Source organism: Haliotis rufescens, unplaced genomic scaffold, assembly GCF_023055435.1.
Source record: "Haliotis rufescens isolate VD_foot unplaced genomic scaffold, xgHalRufe1.0.p SCAF_2, whole genome shotgun sequence".
NCBI lineage: Eukaryota > Metazoa > Mollusca > Gastropoda > Lepetellida > Haliotidae > Haliotis > Haliotis rufescens.
This window is the reverse complement of record NW_025963890.1, coordinates 43,562,539-43,579,625: the sequence shown is the minus strand read 5'-3', so window position 1 is coordinate 43,579,625 and position 17,087 is coordinate 43,562,539. Positions and strand designations below refer to the sequence as shown.

The 17,087-nt window shown below is 38.2% G+C and overlaps 1 protein-coding gene across 1 annotated transcript; it reads right to left on the bottom strand.

Annotated features, from left to right (window-relative positions):
• Nucleotides 1–352: 352 nt before the first annotated feature.
• On the bottom strand, nt 353–11,134 carry LOC124153061 (multiple epidermal growth factor-like domains protein 11). Its single transcript, XM_048400027.1, has 16 exons — nt 10,930–11,134; nt 9,341–9,422; nt 7,163–7,903; nt 6,430–6,936; nt 6,066–6,159; nt 5,719–5,843; nt 5,431–5,510; nt 5,223–5,310; nt 4,845–4,918; nt 4,545–4,581; nt 4,167–4,264; nt 3,829–3,954; nt 3,389–3,540; nt 2,475–2,610; nt 1,488–1,615; nt 353–1,164 (listed from the first exon to the last, which is right to left on the bottom strand). The coding sequence occupies exons 2-16, from the start codon at nt 9,408–9,410 to the stop codon at nt 954–956; spliced, it is 2,667 nt and encodes an 888-aa protein (XP_048255984.1). The 5' UTR covers nt 9,411–9,422; nt 10,930–11,134; the 3' UTR covers nt 353–953.
• Between the last annotated feature and the right edge of the window lie 5,953 nt (nt 11,135–17,087).

Here is a 17,087-nt window from a genome sequence, read left to right as displayed (position 1 = left end):
AGACTAAAAGCTTAAATATTCTTCCATTTGACCCTTAACATCGTTGTATGAACTATATTTACTTCAGAAGCAGTATTCATTATATACCTGGAAAGGCGGGGGACGGCGTACTTCGAATACGATGATCAATGGCAACAGTAGGCTACAACGTAAGGGCTTCATTTTCTGACATTGATATTTACTTTGGATATTATTAATTTCCTTAGTCTCTTTGAGGACATGTTTGCCTTTAGAATTAATGAATGTACACATTCAGTTTATACATATATGTGGATGCATGAGAAGGTACTTGTCCGACACACTTAAATGACAGAATGATTTCTTTTTAAAGAACATGTTTATTGCTGTAATGATACAAACTTTGTTGGAATTTATTTACATATTAAACATTAATTCACTATTTATAGTTACATTTGAAATGGACATCAAAATTGAGTTTTGCGTAATTCATTGAATTAAATTACAACCACAGAACGGCCAATAACTAGAACATTGTAGTATCTTCACATTGTTCAAATGGCAACAGTATCCTCGTCCATCCATCAGTAACACTTAAACGTCACTGTACAAAACCTGAATAGCAACTATTAACAACAGATCAATACGCATGTCTCCTTATGAATACTGTACACGATGCTATTACTGTAACACACAAATATTCTGCCAATGAACATTTGTGCGTACATTTCGGTTTTCATACACAATCAGATTATTAATTAAAGTAATTCCTTTACTATATACAAATCGTCGTATGAAGTACGATCTTCCAATAGAATGGAACACAATAAAGCCATATGCTGCCCTATATTGAAAGTCTTGTATCGGAACTGTGCTATGTTCCTTCGCCCGTCTACAGCAGCAAAGTCTGCCAGCGACCTTGTAATGTCACAGCACCATCGCAAGGGGCGGTCTTACACAAGGATAAACGCTCTCTGTCTTGAATGGAATGGACATTATACAGACGTATCCATCCATGTGTCCATGTCTGCATCTATGGAATAGGCGTTCAGCGATCTGTGAAGGCGAGGCGGGGTGTTTTCACTGATGATGGCATACTCATCGAGGGGAGGGGATGGACTTCTTGGCAGATAGCTGTTCCTGCGTTGTAGCTGACAGTTCCACAGACGCTGGTACTCCGTATCTTTCTGGAGACTAGCGTTAGATCTGAAATAAAACATAGTACTGATGATGCTATCGTACAATCGTGTTATTATCATGCTTTAATTTAATCCGCATGTCATGTATGCACAATGTATCATTCATATTAGGTCTTAAGGCTGACCACGTCGTTCTTACTACCGACCAGATTCATATAGTCAACAGACATCAACAGTGTTACATCATTTACAGGTTTAGATACAGATTGTTTCATTAGCATTTGGTGTATATTTGATATTTCCTGTCAAGGCGGTGTTAGGTAATCTGTCATCGTCGTCAACAGCATGGTCATGTATATGTGAGTATGTATTTAGCTAAAATATGTAAACCTGCGATTGTCTTTTCTCTGTTGCCAGCACTCCCCACACAGGACAGCTATTGGGTTTTGGCATCGTTGCAAATCCCCTCTCATCTTCAGTGCACTCACCAGTGCCTTGTATATGAACGCATACTGCTCCTGAAGAAGATACAAAGGACGTAAGTCATGTATCACCTGACGAAAGTAATGTTGTAGTGTTATAATTCTTGTTTAAGCCAAAAATGCCTCCTTGATAACAAATAAAACAAACATCATAATGTGGGTATACAGTAACTCCTTGAATGAACGCCTGCCTTGAATAAATGCCGCACTCAACGACCCTCTGCTTCATAATAAACGTCTGCATAATAATACGTACACATCACTATATTAATTTCCACGGGACCATCCGAAATAAATACACACCGAGGGTTTATTCAAATATTTACGCTCTTCTGTGATTTGCTATATCAATGTGGATGCTGTATAAGATGCTAGGGAACAAGGAAAAACACATACTAGTTAATCGTCACAATTTAGTGTTATATTATAACTACAGACATTATATATTGTTGATAATAGCATAAAGGCACGACTAAAATTTGTATTAATTTTGTAATGGGTCAATTTATTTTGTTCTGCATTTCCCTTAATAAACAGGTGCGAATTATCATATTCATGGTCCAACTGCACCTGCACGTGTGGACCCTTCGTATTTTGTTTTTGAATAACATGCTAATGCCTAGGGTGCCCCTCGTAAATTATAAACTTGAGAAACACCAACAGTAATAACGGAAACATATTTGTCCTTGTCACCCCGATGCACTTTCACATTCACCGAAACCAGGACCAAGTACACGCATGTGAATATAGTGTGTGAATGGCTTAACTTGTTTGAAATACTGACTTTTGTAAGCAAGAAATCATGTCACAAGAATATCACTGACTAAATACAAATGATAGGATATGCATGATGGTACATGAACCCCCTGATAAACTGAACTGAAACTGAACTCACTTTTGTCTGAACCATTTTCATCCTCTGGTGGCGGAGGCTTTGTACACAGGTGTAGACACAGACTCGGCCCTCTTTCCTGGCCTGATCCAGCAGGTAATCCAAGGCTAGGAATGTCCCCGTGCGTCCAATACCAGCGCTGAAAACAATCATACAGTTGAACCTAGTTAGTCAGGGCTACGTTAAAACGGAAACCACAACTCCCGGAAAAATACCTTTTGTGATTCACACATGTACATGTATACAAGGTCAGGTTTCCGCACCGTTGATATGAAATGTGTTGATCAGGACGATTCACTGGGAACGTTACCGTCCCGATTAACGAGGGGTCACTCTGAACCAAGGCCATTAAATATGCTAGCAGGACCATACATCGCAGTACAAGCAAGAGGCCATCTAGCGTCGATGAGATGTATTCTATTAGAAGTATTTTACAAGAACTATTAAACAAGGTGTTTGATGAGTAATGTGACATAAAAAAAATATCAAGCAATAACTACAAACATACTGTATTTGCCATATCAAATGGTGATCTGTTGATTAATTACAGGGTTTTTTCAATTACACTCATCGTTATATCAATTACATTCGTTTCTGTGTTCGTTGGGTTTATTATTTTAAAGAAATTGTCTCAGTTGAAAATATATTCTGTGTGAACATTAACACCTTAAAAGAGCTTTTAAATATCAAATATGCTTTCAAATATTCAGACTGCTTAAATCAAACATCCTGTATTTGGTACGGATGACGACATTAAGACTAAAAATTCTTAAGGCACGTGTTTCGGGTATGTTTACCACGTCAAACACAACACACGATGACTGCAACGTCACAACGCGTCAATAAATGAAACATGATACTGAAACAAGTATTTACTTGAGAACTTCTCCCTTATAAAGTACTTGTACACACAGTACCTGCAGTGTACTAACAAGGGCCCGGATGAATTTATTCCTGTGTCCATGACAACCCTGTGGAAGTCTAGAACTGAAGTTGTCTCCCCTGGAACTCCATGGTCAGGCCAAGAGGTGAAATGGAACTGGCGGATTATTCTATTTTCAGAGTTTTCCTAAAAGAAACAAACAAATAAAGAATTGCTGATCAACACGTATAATACCTAATGTTCTTATATTAATCAATTTACTTTGCCTTTTTCAGAATTTAGTATTGATTCGGAATGGCTCTTCCAAAAACACCAAACAGTTTACATATACAGAAGCATAATTATACTTTAAATATATTTAAAATAATTAATTTCGTTTTTTGACCAGTTTTATTGTACCGCTGGCTGTGAGTTTGAGAATTATTATGTGAGAATATCTTCCATTGTAATCTGACGTTTGTATTGTACTCATACCTGCCATACTGCTAGTTTCCGGAGAGTATAATTTTTATACACCTTTTCCTCAACACACTGAACGTACACCTTGTCGTAGGTTGAGAAGTCAGAACTGCAGAAGGGCCAGTACATCTCACACTTTACCTGGTAAGAGAAACATGTTTCAAAAGATATTAGCTCAATACAAGCCGTGTAGAATGAAAGACTATATATAGCGTGCATTCTTTACATGGTTTATTTTGTTTTAAGAGTGTCTTTAGTGTACTATACTGATAAATGTCAGAGCTGGAAATTATTATGTGTATTCATACTGTCCTCTGACACGCTGTTAAATATGTTACACATGAAATAGTTACCTTCCCCGCTTCCACAAGGTTAGTCAGCATGACAATCTTGGTTATGTTCAGCTGCCATATCATCCTCCAGAAGTCTGCTACTACTTCTATCGATGGTCCTGCAATACGGGATTTGGATTATGTACAGCAAGTAAATTGTTTTTGCTACGAACGGTTCACTACGTAATATCTAATGTCTCTCTTTTCACATTACAAGTAAATTCTAAAGCTCAAATTTGAAACTCACTACTTAGTGAATGGAGCTCGAACTATTAAAGTTGTCGTTTAATATGACTATCAAACATCTGTTGTGTTTCTATAGCATCGTCTTATTCAATACATAATCAAACGGTAATAACCAAGGTCAGTTAGCATGATACTAAGGCTTTATGTTCTTACCCTGAGCTGCTATGTACTTGACTTGCGCTTTGTATCCCTGAAATATATTCATAACATTTTATTTACACGGAAATAACAATCATAGACAGATCTCAGTAATGCAATAAGTAAGCAATTTGTATATACATATAATACATATAATACATATGTATGGATTTGTATCCCCCTGGCAGGTACAAAACAACTGGAATAAACGTAATTATGAATTTATTAAATGTTGAACGATAAAACACTTTGTCCTGATCCAAAGACACGACGCAAAGGTTACTAAAGAATAAAGATGAGAGTACGTATGCTTACGTCAATGAATGACGCGTTGATATAATCGCTGTCATTTTTCTCGTCAATCTCGAGTGACACCCGCGTTGAGTCATCTGCATTGCGTTGGAAAACAGCAACAGAAATAGATTTGGGTTATATAATGAAAAAGTAAGTTTCGGTTGTTTTCAATTAATATGTGTCAGTACAATATTCACACCAGGCCAAACCATACATATACATGTTTAGGTTTTTTTGTAAAAAAAGAAGCAAATAACGTTAACAGTGTCATTATTCTCAGGTATGAAGTAAATACTAGGATATGAAAATATAATAAGTGATATAATGACAGATTAAGTGATACTAAAGCAGAGTGTATCCATCACCCCTTATCTATGTAGTGAACATGCGTAAACGTACATGGCAATACATCTCTGTATCTGTTCTTCAGGGCGTTGTCATCCAGAGATCCATACCTTGCTTTTTCGATGTTGGGACAGGACAGCCTCTGTTAAAAAATACGTTAAGAAAAACATGATCTAATAATAGAAGGCGAAATTAAGGCACACATGTGTCAATTCTTTAATGTAGTGAATAATGTTAATAATATGTTACATTTTATGCTCACCTGGAACTCGTGCATTATCTGCTGGGATGCCATCTCACCTTTCAGCTCTCCGCATAACATCACTCGTTGGAGGGCATCACCTGTAAACGATTGATAACATATTCGTCCTCCCATTTCACACGGTAAATTATAGTTGAAATGTATTGAGAGTACCTCTTAAGATTACACTTGGAAATTGAAGGTATCTATTTGTTTGAATTTAAAGACGTGTTGACAGGGTATTAGAAATATGCAATTAACGTTAAAATCCGTCTACTTAATGCAAGCACCACACATTTGTTGTAATACCTTGACATGAGGATGTGTGCATTCCATCTGATGATGACAGGTTTTGTTGGCTATCATGGGGCGTCAACTCATTGTTATTAAGTGAATGCATTTCACATATCAGCTCTTTCAATCTTCTTTTTCTTCTGAACAATACAGAATATATAGTCAGACATTACATAAAGGCTTTGGAATAACACGACATTTCAAACAGCTATCGAATGTTTAACATTTCAACTCAGATACATGCAAATACAATATGTAACATAAATTCGGTATTTAATGTACCCCATGATATTTTTATGATTCAAACTTTAGATAACAAAATACTTAACGCGTCATAAATATCTGTGTAACATAAGGCTCACCTCTTCCACAGAAACACCACGAGTAAGAGAACAGACGCAGCGACAACCATCGCTAACAGGACACTTCCGATCCACATCAGTAACGGTGGTTGTCCTTCAAAATTAGTGTAGATAAATTGTTACAGGTCTTGTTAAAAACAATCGACTTCATAATAAACATACGAACTCAAAATCATTACTGGGATAAAAATACAAAAAGTATATGCAATTCATATATTTATATGTTTCATAGGAATTCATAATGATATATTTAGATATATTCTACTTGGCAAATATAGTTGCTGTGCTTCTGAAGACTGCGTGATAGTTATTTATAACTTATGTCCTGACACATTTTACTTTCAATGACGACAAAAGTTCTCACCTAAAGGTACACATTCCCCAGTGTCTTTATCACATCCACCTTCACAGCTGGTGGGACAGGTTACATTACAGTACTTCCCTGTGTACACTGGCTCACAGCGGTCACAAGCCCCCGTGATCCTATTACATATATCTGTACAGCCGGAGGAACAAGGTGTTCTACAGTGTGGACCGTAATACCGGAGATCCTGACATGGTCCTGTACAACCATCACCATAACGTTCACACTGTGTACAGGCTGTAGGACAGTCCACTCCACAGTTATCTCCCTTCTTGCCGGCCACACATCCCTCTGTACACACAACACGGGAGTTTTCCATCTGACAGCGTGAGCTGAGACAGGTGCGTGGACAGTCATGTTCACACAGTTTACCATAGAACCTGGAGTCCCGACACTGGAAACACTGCCCGGTTGCCGCCACAGAAACACATCGAGGTAGACACACATCGTCAACACAGGTCACATTGTTGCCGTCACAGGCGCTGCATGGTTGTAAGAAGCATGAAGCTGTAAGTACATGAGGAAATGAAATAAAAAAGAGGATAATAAATTAGACTCAAACATGGTCATTGTCAACATTTGCATCAGCAACGTGGCCTCCTTTTACTTGTTATTTGCATTTGCCGTTATTTAATTAGGAACACTGTCGAGCAAAGCTGGCTGCTTTTCAGAGCAGGTATTTATTTCATTCCGTACCCCCACAGCGAACCTGAAAATTAGTCAAAGTACAAACCTTCGCTAATGTTACATATGTCACAGTATTTCCCTGTGTAACCTTGTTTACAGCTGCCACATTTCCCCGTGTCTTTATCACATCCATCTCCACAGTTGGGGGGACAGGTAATATCACACTTGTCCCCTGTGTAACCTGGCTCACAGCTGCCACACACCCCCGTGTCTTTATCACATTCATCTCTACAGTTGCGGGGACAGGTAACATCACACTTGTCCCCTGTGTAACCTGGCTCACAGCTGCCACACACCCCCGTGTCTTTATCACATTCATCTCTACAGTTGCGGGGACAGGTAACATCACACTTGTCCCCTGTGTAACCTGGCTCACAGCTGCCACACTCCCCCGTGATCCTATTACATCCATCTGTACAGCCGGAGGAACAAGGTGTTTCACACTGTGGACCGTAATACCGGGGATTCTGACATTGTCCTGTACAACCTTCACCATAACGTTCACACTGTGTACAGGCTGTAGGACAGTTCACACCACAGTTATCTCCCTTCTTGCCGGCCACACATCCCTCTGTACACACAACACGGGTGTTGTTCATCTGACAGCGAGATTTGAGACAGATGTCTGGACAGTCATGTTCACACTGTTTACCATAGAACCTGGACTCCCGACACTGGAGACACTCTCCAGATGACGTCAAAGAGACACATCGAGGTGGACACATACCGTCAACACAGGTCACGCTGTTACCGTCACAGTTGCTACATGGAGTACTGGCTACAAGAGCTGTCAAAAAGTAGAAAATGCAATATCACAGGACACGTCAAATATTATTTACGAAAGGAAAACATGTTAATTAAATATAATTGCATTTTTCTGGTTTAATAGTTTCTTGGACACACATTTGAAACACAGGCCACGTTGTTACCGTCACAGTTGGAACAAGATGCCCTTGTAGAGGAAACTGTCGATTAGGAACGAAATAATGTATAGCGCTGTATTCAGTTAAATAATAATCATCTTCAATGTCGTGTATTCTCTTTTTATATACACGAAACTTTCAGAGGAATTACCGAAACTGGCCGCGTCGTGTCGTTCAGGACTATGTTTCTGTTAGTAATAGATGGCATATTTTCACGGTATCATGATTTTATTTAGTACACAGGAGCATTAACATTCTGTAGAAATCACTCGTCTTTCCTCTTTCCACCTAATTGTCGGCGATAAGATATTGTTTAGATGAATAGCAATAAATTACAGTAATTGGTGATGATTCGTCTCGAATTCGTTTTGAAACCTTATAAAATTTCAGATGACATACTCTATACCTGATATTTTGTTCTGATTATCGAAAGTGCAACCTATCACATCAGACACATCGGCTTCCGAAAAAAGCTTATAACATGCTCTTTCATTTAGATAGTATCGGTAAGGTTACATGGGTATCGCATATTAGGACACTATTATTCTCACATGGATATGGGTATATATGGCTTAACCAATCTGTTGGTGATCAACATTTATTTCTAAATGATTTTCGTAAAATAGCAATAAATATGTTCTATCAAGGGTGGCAATGCAACTTGGAAAACAGTTCACGTTATGATTTGTACAGAACATTTAAGACTCTATTAGAGCCAGAAAAATATCTATCAGTTTTAACAAATAGTCACCTAAGAAATGGATATATTAAATACAGACTTGGCTTGTCAAAACTTATGATTAACTATGGACGGAATATATCACTTGAAAGAATACAAAGAATTTGTCCATTCTGTAACTCTGCAATAGAAGACGAAATACATTTTACCTTTGAATGTCCTTATTATGCAGAATTACGTACTAAATATATACCAGAATGTTTCTTATCTAAGACGAGTAGAATAGCTTTTGTTTCTATTTTGTCATCGAATGATGCCGATGTAATGTTTAAACTGTCTTTATTTGTAAAACATGGGATGGAACTACGAAATAACATGTTGAGTGGAAATTCATATTTTTAATTACCTTACCCTAGAAAGTCCTCATGATTATCACCGATTGTTAAATGAATGTTATATTTATGTAATTTTTGTTGTATCTCCCAATCTGTAAATTCTCACCCCCTGTATTTATCTGAACTTGTATATGGGCCGATGGCCTTTGATACAATAAACATCTTTGACTTGACTTGACTTGACACCATAATTAATACCAGTTTATAAGTTAACGATAAACTCTCACCTTTCAGGAAAAGCAGAGAGAGCAGGACGATGGATGTCCAATGATGACACCGTGGGATAAGTACATCCATTGTGAAGATGTTCTGCAAAACAAGGATACTCAGAATTAGTGTCATGTAGTTACCTATGTTCGTTGTGTTAGATAGGCCACGAGATAATGGGTAAAATGTGATTGTAAACAATATTGTTATTAAAAATATTTGTTTCTTTTTAGTAGTTTTGGGTTTGGGTTAATCTCAGGAACCGGTGTTTCTTGATAATTTGATTACCCCCTAGATTTGAATTCGTTAACTTAAATTTTAAAATCACACTCAAGACCTTTTTACACACACTGTGTGTGGTGCCTGACATGAATATGTTTGAGAATGTCACGTGCACGTGTGTGTAAGGTAAATTATGTTCATATGCAGTTTGAACTGCTGCACTGTACTTAACATGGACACATATAAATTATATTAAGTGAGTGAGTGAGTGAGTTGGGTTTAACGCCGCTTTTAACAGTATTCCAGTTATATCACGGCGTTTCAGCTTAATGTGGGAGGAAAGCCCGAAGTGATGCAGGTCTCAGACGTTTACCACTTCGGTGAAACCCAAGAGCACGGGCATGGTGCTGACAAACCTAGAAACATAATTGGTGCGAACCGGGATTCGAACCCACAATCATAGGTTTCTGGCGTGCCCAAGGGACGCAACTCTGCACAGCGAATCGCGGCGCCTTAGACGACTGGGCCACCCGTGCCCCCTAAATATTAAGGCTCTGTGCCTTTTTTCCTTACCTGTTCTTCCTGACCGGTTGTGATAGTCATACTGTGACCTATGTTACTGATACATTCGGAGCCGAAGGCGAGCAAATGGTTTGAGAGAGTTGAAACCTTCACACTAAACTGATGGGGTTTGTGTTTGTTTGTTTGTTTGTTTGTTTGTTTGTTTGTTTGTTTGTTTGTTTGTTTGTTAAACGCCGCACTCAGAACTATTCCAGCTATATGACAGTGGTCTGTGAATAATCGAGTCAGGACAAGACAATCCAGTGATTGACATCATGAACATTGATCCACGCAATTGTCAGCGAGCCTGACCCCCCGATCCCGTTAGTCGACTCATACGACAAGCATAGGCGCCTTTTACGGCAAGCATGGTTTTGTCATTATAGAATTAATACAAAAGACTGTTTGAGTTAACGAGCTAAGGGTCATTGCTCTATGAATGAATAACAAATATTATGGAGAAGGAGACTTGTCGCCGAGTGAAATATCCTGTACAATAAACGATGATTAAAACGACTGATGAAATGTATACGAGGAATAATAATGTGTTATGCGAGACTGAGGCGAGCATGATACATGTAAATGGTTTTTTTATTCACAATATATGATGTTTAATATACACCATATGGAAATAAACAAGGATCTTAAATTGAAAAAATAGTATAACACATATTTTCACTCACTGAACTGTAAGGATCACGAAGTAAAGCAATGAATACTATTATTTCATGCAGCTGTACTACAACAATACATATTTCTGGGTTATGTCCATGCTCTTAAGAAACGCAATCTTTCTGCTACATTCTTGGAATAAAGTTCAACTTACTTTTGTCTTGTCCCAGTGTATATGGTGTAGTGTAGACCTGTTCCCGTTACTGACGTTGAGAATACAGACACCGCTCACCAGGGTAGTTTCATTTTCCGCCTTGACTCAGCGATCATGATTTGACTTTAACCTCCTACACTCCCTATTATTTGAAACATTCATTTATGAAGTGTATGTTAAAAAGGTGCGCCTAGACGCATTTGAGTTTATTTATTGATTTAATTTGAATACCTTTTATACTTTTCTACAAAAAGAGCACAGTAAGCTCATAAACCCAATTTGTCGGTGCATAACCTGTACCCCGCAGATTCGTTAGGCACTAGACATGAGCTAATTAGATATATGTAAGTCAATGTGATATTCAGGGTATATTCAGAGCACTCTCTGTATATTACGAATGTTGACTTCATGTCCAATGCAGTGCAATTCCGTTATTCCGGACCCAATATTTCCGGAAACCGATCCTCCGAACAATTACTCTTTTGTTGAGTGTGGGGGAAAGGTGACAGCGACATATTGAGTGACAACCCTAGTCAAGTGTAATCAACAGCTGGACGACAAGGAAACAGATACTCAAACTTCCCGAGCCACGTGCAAGAGAGACAAACACAATGATATAATGTTTGATATACTTCTTAATGGCAAACCTTTACCACTGAATCTTTTTCAAACCCAGACTAAACAAAGCTCATTTATTTTTTATCAAAGCAGCCATTTCTTTGGAAAAAGATAATGATAATTTGAAACATGTACTGAAAACTTTAGAGTGAGTGAGTATGGTTTTACGCCGCTTTTAGCAATATTCCTGCAATTTCAAGGCGGGGGACACCAGAAATGGGCTTCATACATTGTACCCATGTCGGGAATCGAACCCGGGTCTTCGGCGTGACGAGCGAACTCTTTAACCACTAGGCTACCCGACCGCCCCTTGATAACTTTAGAATACCTGTATTAAAACAACATGCCCATCACCGAGGCTTAAGTGGACATATCGTAGCCGTCCTAACCAGCCGGTTTCTATATCGGTGGTCGGGGGCGGACGGGTAGTCTAGTGGTTAAAGCATTCGTTCGTCACGCCGAAGACCCGGGTTCGAATCCCGACATGGGCACAATGTGTGAAGCCCATTTCTGGTTTATTGCTGGAATATTGCTAGAAGCGGCGTAAAACCATACTCACTCACTATATCGGTGGTTGTCTGTTCTTCATTTTGACCGCTTCCGTGGTTAAGTGGGTGGTAGAGCGTCTGCCCGGAGTGCGGAAGGTCAGGGGTTTCTCATGGGCTGGCACTACAGCTGCTGAACAAAAACTGTAACAACTCCTCTTCAATATCAGTTTAAACTTCGCTGTAAGGAGCTATCTAACTCCAAAGACGAGAACATATGTCTACAGTTAAAGTTCAGAACTGTGTAATCAGTAAAACAAGCAAATGTAAAGTCAATGATGTACCCATACGAAATTAGTTACCTTACGTTAGTGACCACTGTTCCTTGTCGATATGGGTGTAACCATCATGGTTCCCTTTCACGGTTGCATTATCGATTGTAATGACACCAAATCAAATATGTTTGATTGTGATTCGGTACATTAACGTACATACTCATATCGAGACTAAGAACCTCGAATTCAAAATGTCATAAACAGGAAGTACTCGTATGATAACATGTAACTTCTTTCAAATGTGAGTCAAACAAACATTTGTTCACACATACACATACACACACATGCACACACACATGCACACACACACACACACACACAGACACACACACATACACACACAGACACACACAGAGACACATACACAGACACACATATACACACATGCACACACACAGAGACACAGAGACACACACGCATATACAGACACAGATACACACACGGACACACACAGAGGCACACACACACACATTAACACACACATATATATATATATATATACAGAGAGAGAGAGAGAGAGAGAGAGAGAGAGAGAGAGAGAGAGAGAGAGAGAGAGAGAGAGAGAGAGAAAATTTCACCCGAGTGTCTTTTGTTATCAAATATATCAACACGAGTTGATAAAAATGGAAAAATTCCGAGGCTTGCCGAGAATTTTTGCAACTTTTATCAACGAGTGTTGATATATTTTATAGCAAAAGACACGAGGGTGAGATTTTATTTATCATCCAACATCATTCGTCCAACTTTTTCAATTTGTAGACAGTAATTAGCAGTGTCTTAAGTGTAAAAAGTACTGCTAACAGCTTCAGTAGCAGAGCCATTAGTGATGTCGTTTGATTGTGACGTCATGGTAACCAGTGATGTAACAATTGTCTGCAAAGCATTGTGATGTAATTTCATTGCAGCGATATCTACAGTGTAGATATCGCTTGATCTAATCCAAGCGATATCTCCTGTGGGAGCCAGTTTTGGATGATATATGAAGCACAGTAAAGTTCTAACTCTCAGGCACAATATAGTAATAATTAAATAAGTGGAGTAAGATTGAACACAGTTTTAATTGGCTAGCGTTTTTAACTCGTACCACGTACGAGTCTCATCAGGCTATAACTGAATAACGGACATGAAGTATTATAGCTAAAATGGATAGAATTATCATTAAACCGCCCGCACGTTATCAGAAATGAGCGGGCCACTGTAACTTGATAATGCCCTCATATTGCTTGACGACGGGCCATTATCTAGCTCGTTGTTAGATGACGTCATAGGGTAGAGAATATGACGTCACATATTATAGTGACGTCATCTGGTTTGTTCTATGACGTTTCCATATTTGTAAAATGTGGTCAGTGACATTCGCGTTGATTGCAGTAAATGTTTCAAAACCGATGTTGTTGTTTCTTTATATTTGATAAAATATTCCATCCATTTTAGCTATAATAACGGTAACGCTCTTTTTCAGGTCATTATCATTTGCAGAAGCCCTCGGTCTTTTCAACTGCTCTCCTTCGTCGGGCAGTTAATGGAAGACCTCGGGCTTCTGCAAATGATAATGCCCTGAAAAATAGCGTTACCCTTATAGTAACATATAGTTACGTGACGTCATAACATTAGGAAAACTATGACGTCACAATACCAAGGTGACAATGGACAAATAACTTACGCCTTTACATTAAACTTAGGCGCGTATTTATGAATGAAATGTTGCTCTTTTTGAAACAATGTAGGTTCATGATAAAAATTTAGCTTATATAGCGGGAAAACTAAAAAGTTGCCGTTTCCACATGCTTCTAAATGTTCACTGAGTTGAATCGTACGGTTGTGTAGCTGCTTTATTTATGAACGGTGAAGATTCATTCTTCTTTTTAATTAAGTTCTGTCTTTCCGATATACTTTTCATTGCATCCACTGCAAACAATCAAGTAAATAACATTTCTAGTATCACAAGGCATATTTTGTTTTACAGTAAATTGAGTGTCCTTTGTAATTTGTACTGAACAGCCTTCAATTATATTGCTGCAAGTTAGGCAACGTTTGTCACCGCACTTAGAAACTTGCGGAGTGATGACAACAGAATCAAATTTAGAACTTGTCAAAATCTTTCTAAGATTTTTTAGTTGTCTTTGGCTGTTTATAATTTTGTATTTGCTCAATATCTTCTCCATTTTAATACTTTGATTCAAAATAGGCAGGTATCGTTGAACCATGGATAATGTTTTTTCATGATTAGGGTTGAAGGTAGATAATATAGTTAAATGCTATCATTATTGAAACGTTAACATGTTATAACTAAACGGTTGGTCTGAGATACTTCTTAGATGTAGTTAGGCTACTTCCATTCCATATATTACAGTTCTCATCGTTCTTACTTTGTAAAGTATAAACTGGAACGTGTGGGTTTTTTTATGAAAAGAGCTTTCGGCTCAGTAAGTGAATTTTTGGCTACAGCGTTACATGAAATTATGTTACGTCATGAACGTTGGATAACGTCATATCGCTCGCGAAACTGACGTCTCGTTAGGTCGTTTTATGCATATCAAACATCTAAACGTTCTAATATTTTCACCCAATCAGCCCTAAGTAACAAACAGACGTATTATTTTTAACTATCACACGGTGCGTTATTGATCATATTGGTATTTTAAAAACTGTTTGTTCACAATTCGCAATCTCCAAAATCCATTGCACTTTATAAATATCTCCAATTTGGATGGTGCATCTTTGTTATAAAACCTCAACAGTAGTACCTTTATACCTTTGTTTATATAACAGCAACATTAAACACGCAGAAAATGCAATTAACTATTTCGTTCGTTTCCTGCGTAGTCATTGTACACAATATTCGTCAGCTCTGGAGGTAAACATAAAGGGTGAATGGAGTACATATAAACAGCATCAGGGTTAACGTGTATATTTGAAACGTAAACTAACGTGTCCTAAACTAACAAGAAACATGACAAAACCTCACTTGGCCTTACATGATACTATAAGGGTGACGCTATTTTTCGGGGCATTATCATTTGCAGAAGCCCGAGGTCTTCCACTAACTGCCCCACGAGGGAGGGCAGTTGAAAAGACCGAGGGCTTCTGCAAATGATAATGACCTGAAAAATAGCCTCACCGTTATTATAGCTAAAATGGATAGAATTTTTTATCAAATAAAAAGAAACAAAATTTTTGAAACATTAACTGTAATCAACACGAATGTCACTGACCCACTTTTACAAATATTGAAACGTCATAGAACAAACCAGATGACGTCACTATTGAACGTGATGTCACCTATCCCTATCCCTATCACGTCACCTATCCCTATCCCTATGACTTCACCTAACAACGGGCGTGATAATGGCCCGTCGTCAGGCAATATGAGGGCATTATCAGGTTACAGTGGCCCGCTCATTTCTGATATCATCAGGGCGGTTTAATGATAATTCAATCCATTTTAGCTGTAATAGATGCCAGGGTTGTACCCAAATACCCAGTTGAATCACAGTTAAATTGAGTTATATATTGTGCCAGGTTCAACTAGTAAAAAACATATTTAACTGAAACACAAATGCATTACTTTTTATTTCCTTTCACATAAAAACACAAAATATATGGTCAGCTTCCCCGTATTAAATTTCAGTTCCACTTTCCTGATGTTTCCGGGGAATGTGATAACGTGGGTCTCACTGAGAGCGCAGGAAGGACACTCATCACGTGCTCTCTACGTGAACTCAATAAAATTGCCATATATGGACTTCCATGATGATGTAAACAGTGAATAGATTAAACTGATTAAAACCGGTGAAAAGGAAAATAATGAGTTGTTTGAAATCATTAAATTAGCGTGGAATGTCTACGTCATTTTTTGTATTTGTGTATAACAAATATATTGATGTGTTTGGGAGGGGAGGGGTATAGCCGAACCCGGACCTTCATTCGTAGGTGATGATCCTGTTAGACACTAAATCTCCAATTCATCCAGGAAAGAGTGAGTGAGTGAGTTGGGTTTAACGCTGCTTTGAACAGTCACATATCACGGCGTGTCAGAGAGAGACAGACAGACAGACAGACAGACAGACAGACAGAAAACGTATAAACAACAATTGAATCGAAGAATATCAGGCGAATCTTGACATTTAAAATAAATCTTCGCAATGGGTTCAAGTTTACTCGTAAAGTGAACCAAGTATGCATGATATCGACCTCAAGTTACTTTGGACGTTGCATAGCTGTGTAGTGACACAACAACTCGTCACTATGACTTACTTGAAACTACAATATATTGTTCAGAATGTGTTGGGGTTTTTTCAACAATCTGACCACGAGGATTCATAAAGGGTGTTATTGTATTGTGGATGTTGCAGGTGATTCAATTACTATCGATGTTTCAAGGTGCATGTTACATGGTACATGTCGCAAACCTAACTGTTTTGGTTTTGCACTGAAAATATTTATGTACTTATATGATTCCCACAAATGACCTTTGTCACAATACAATGATGTCCAATGTGCAAATTTTCCATGAATCATTCAACGGCAATGTTGCTCTGCAATATATGTACACTGAATGCCACTGCTGGTCTTGATGTCAAGTCTAAAAATAAATTCCATCTGACTTACTTAATTTAATAGAGGTTGTTTCAAAGATACCTGAAATCATAATTAATGCGACTTCACAGTTAATAAAGGAGTTGACCGCCTCTGTGGTCTAGTGGTAGAGCGTCCGCCC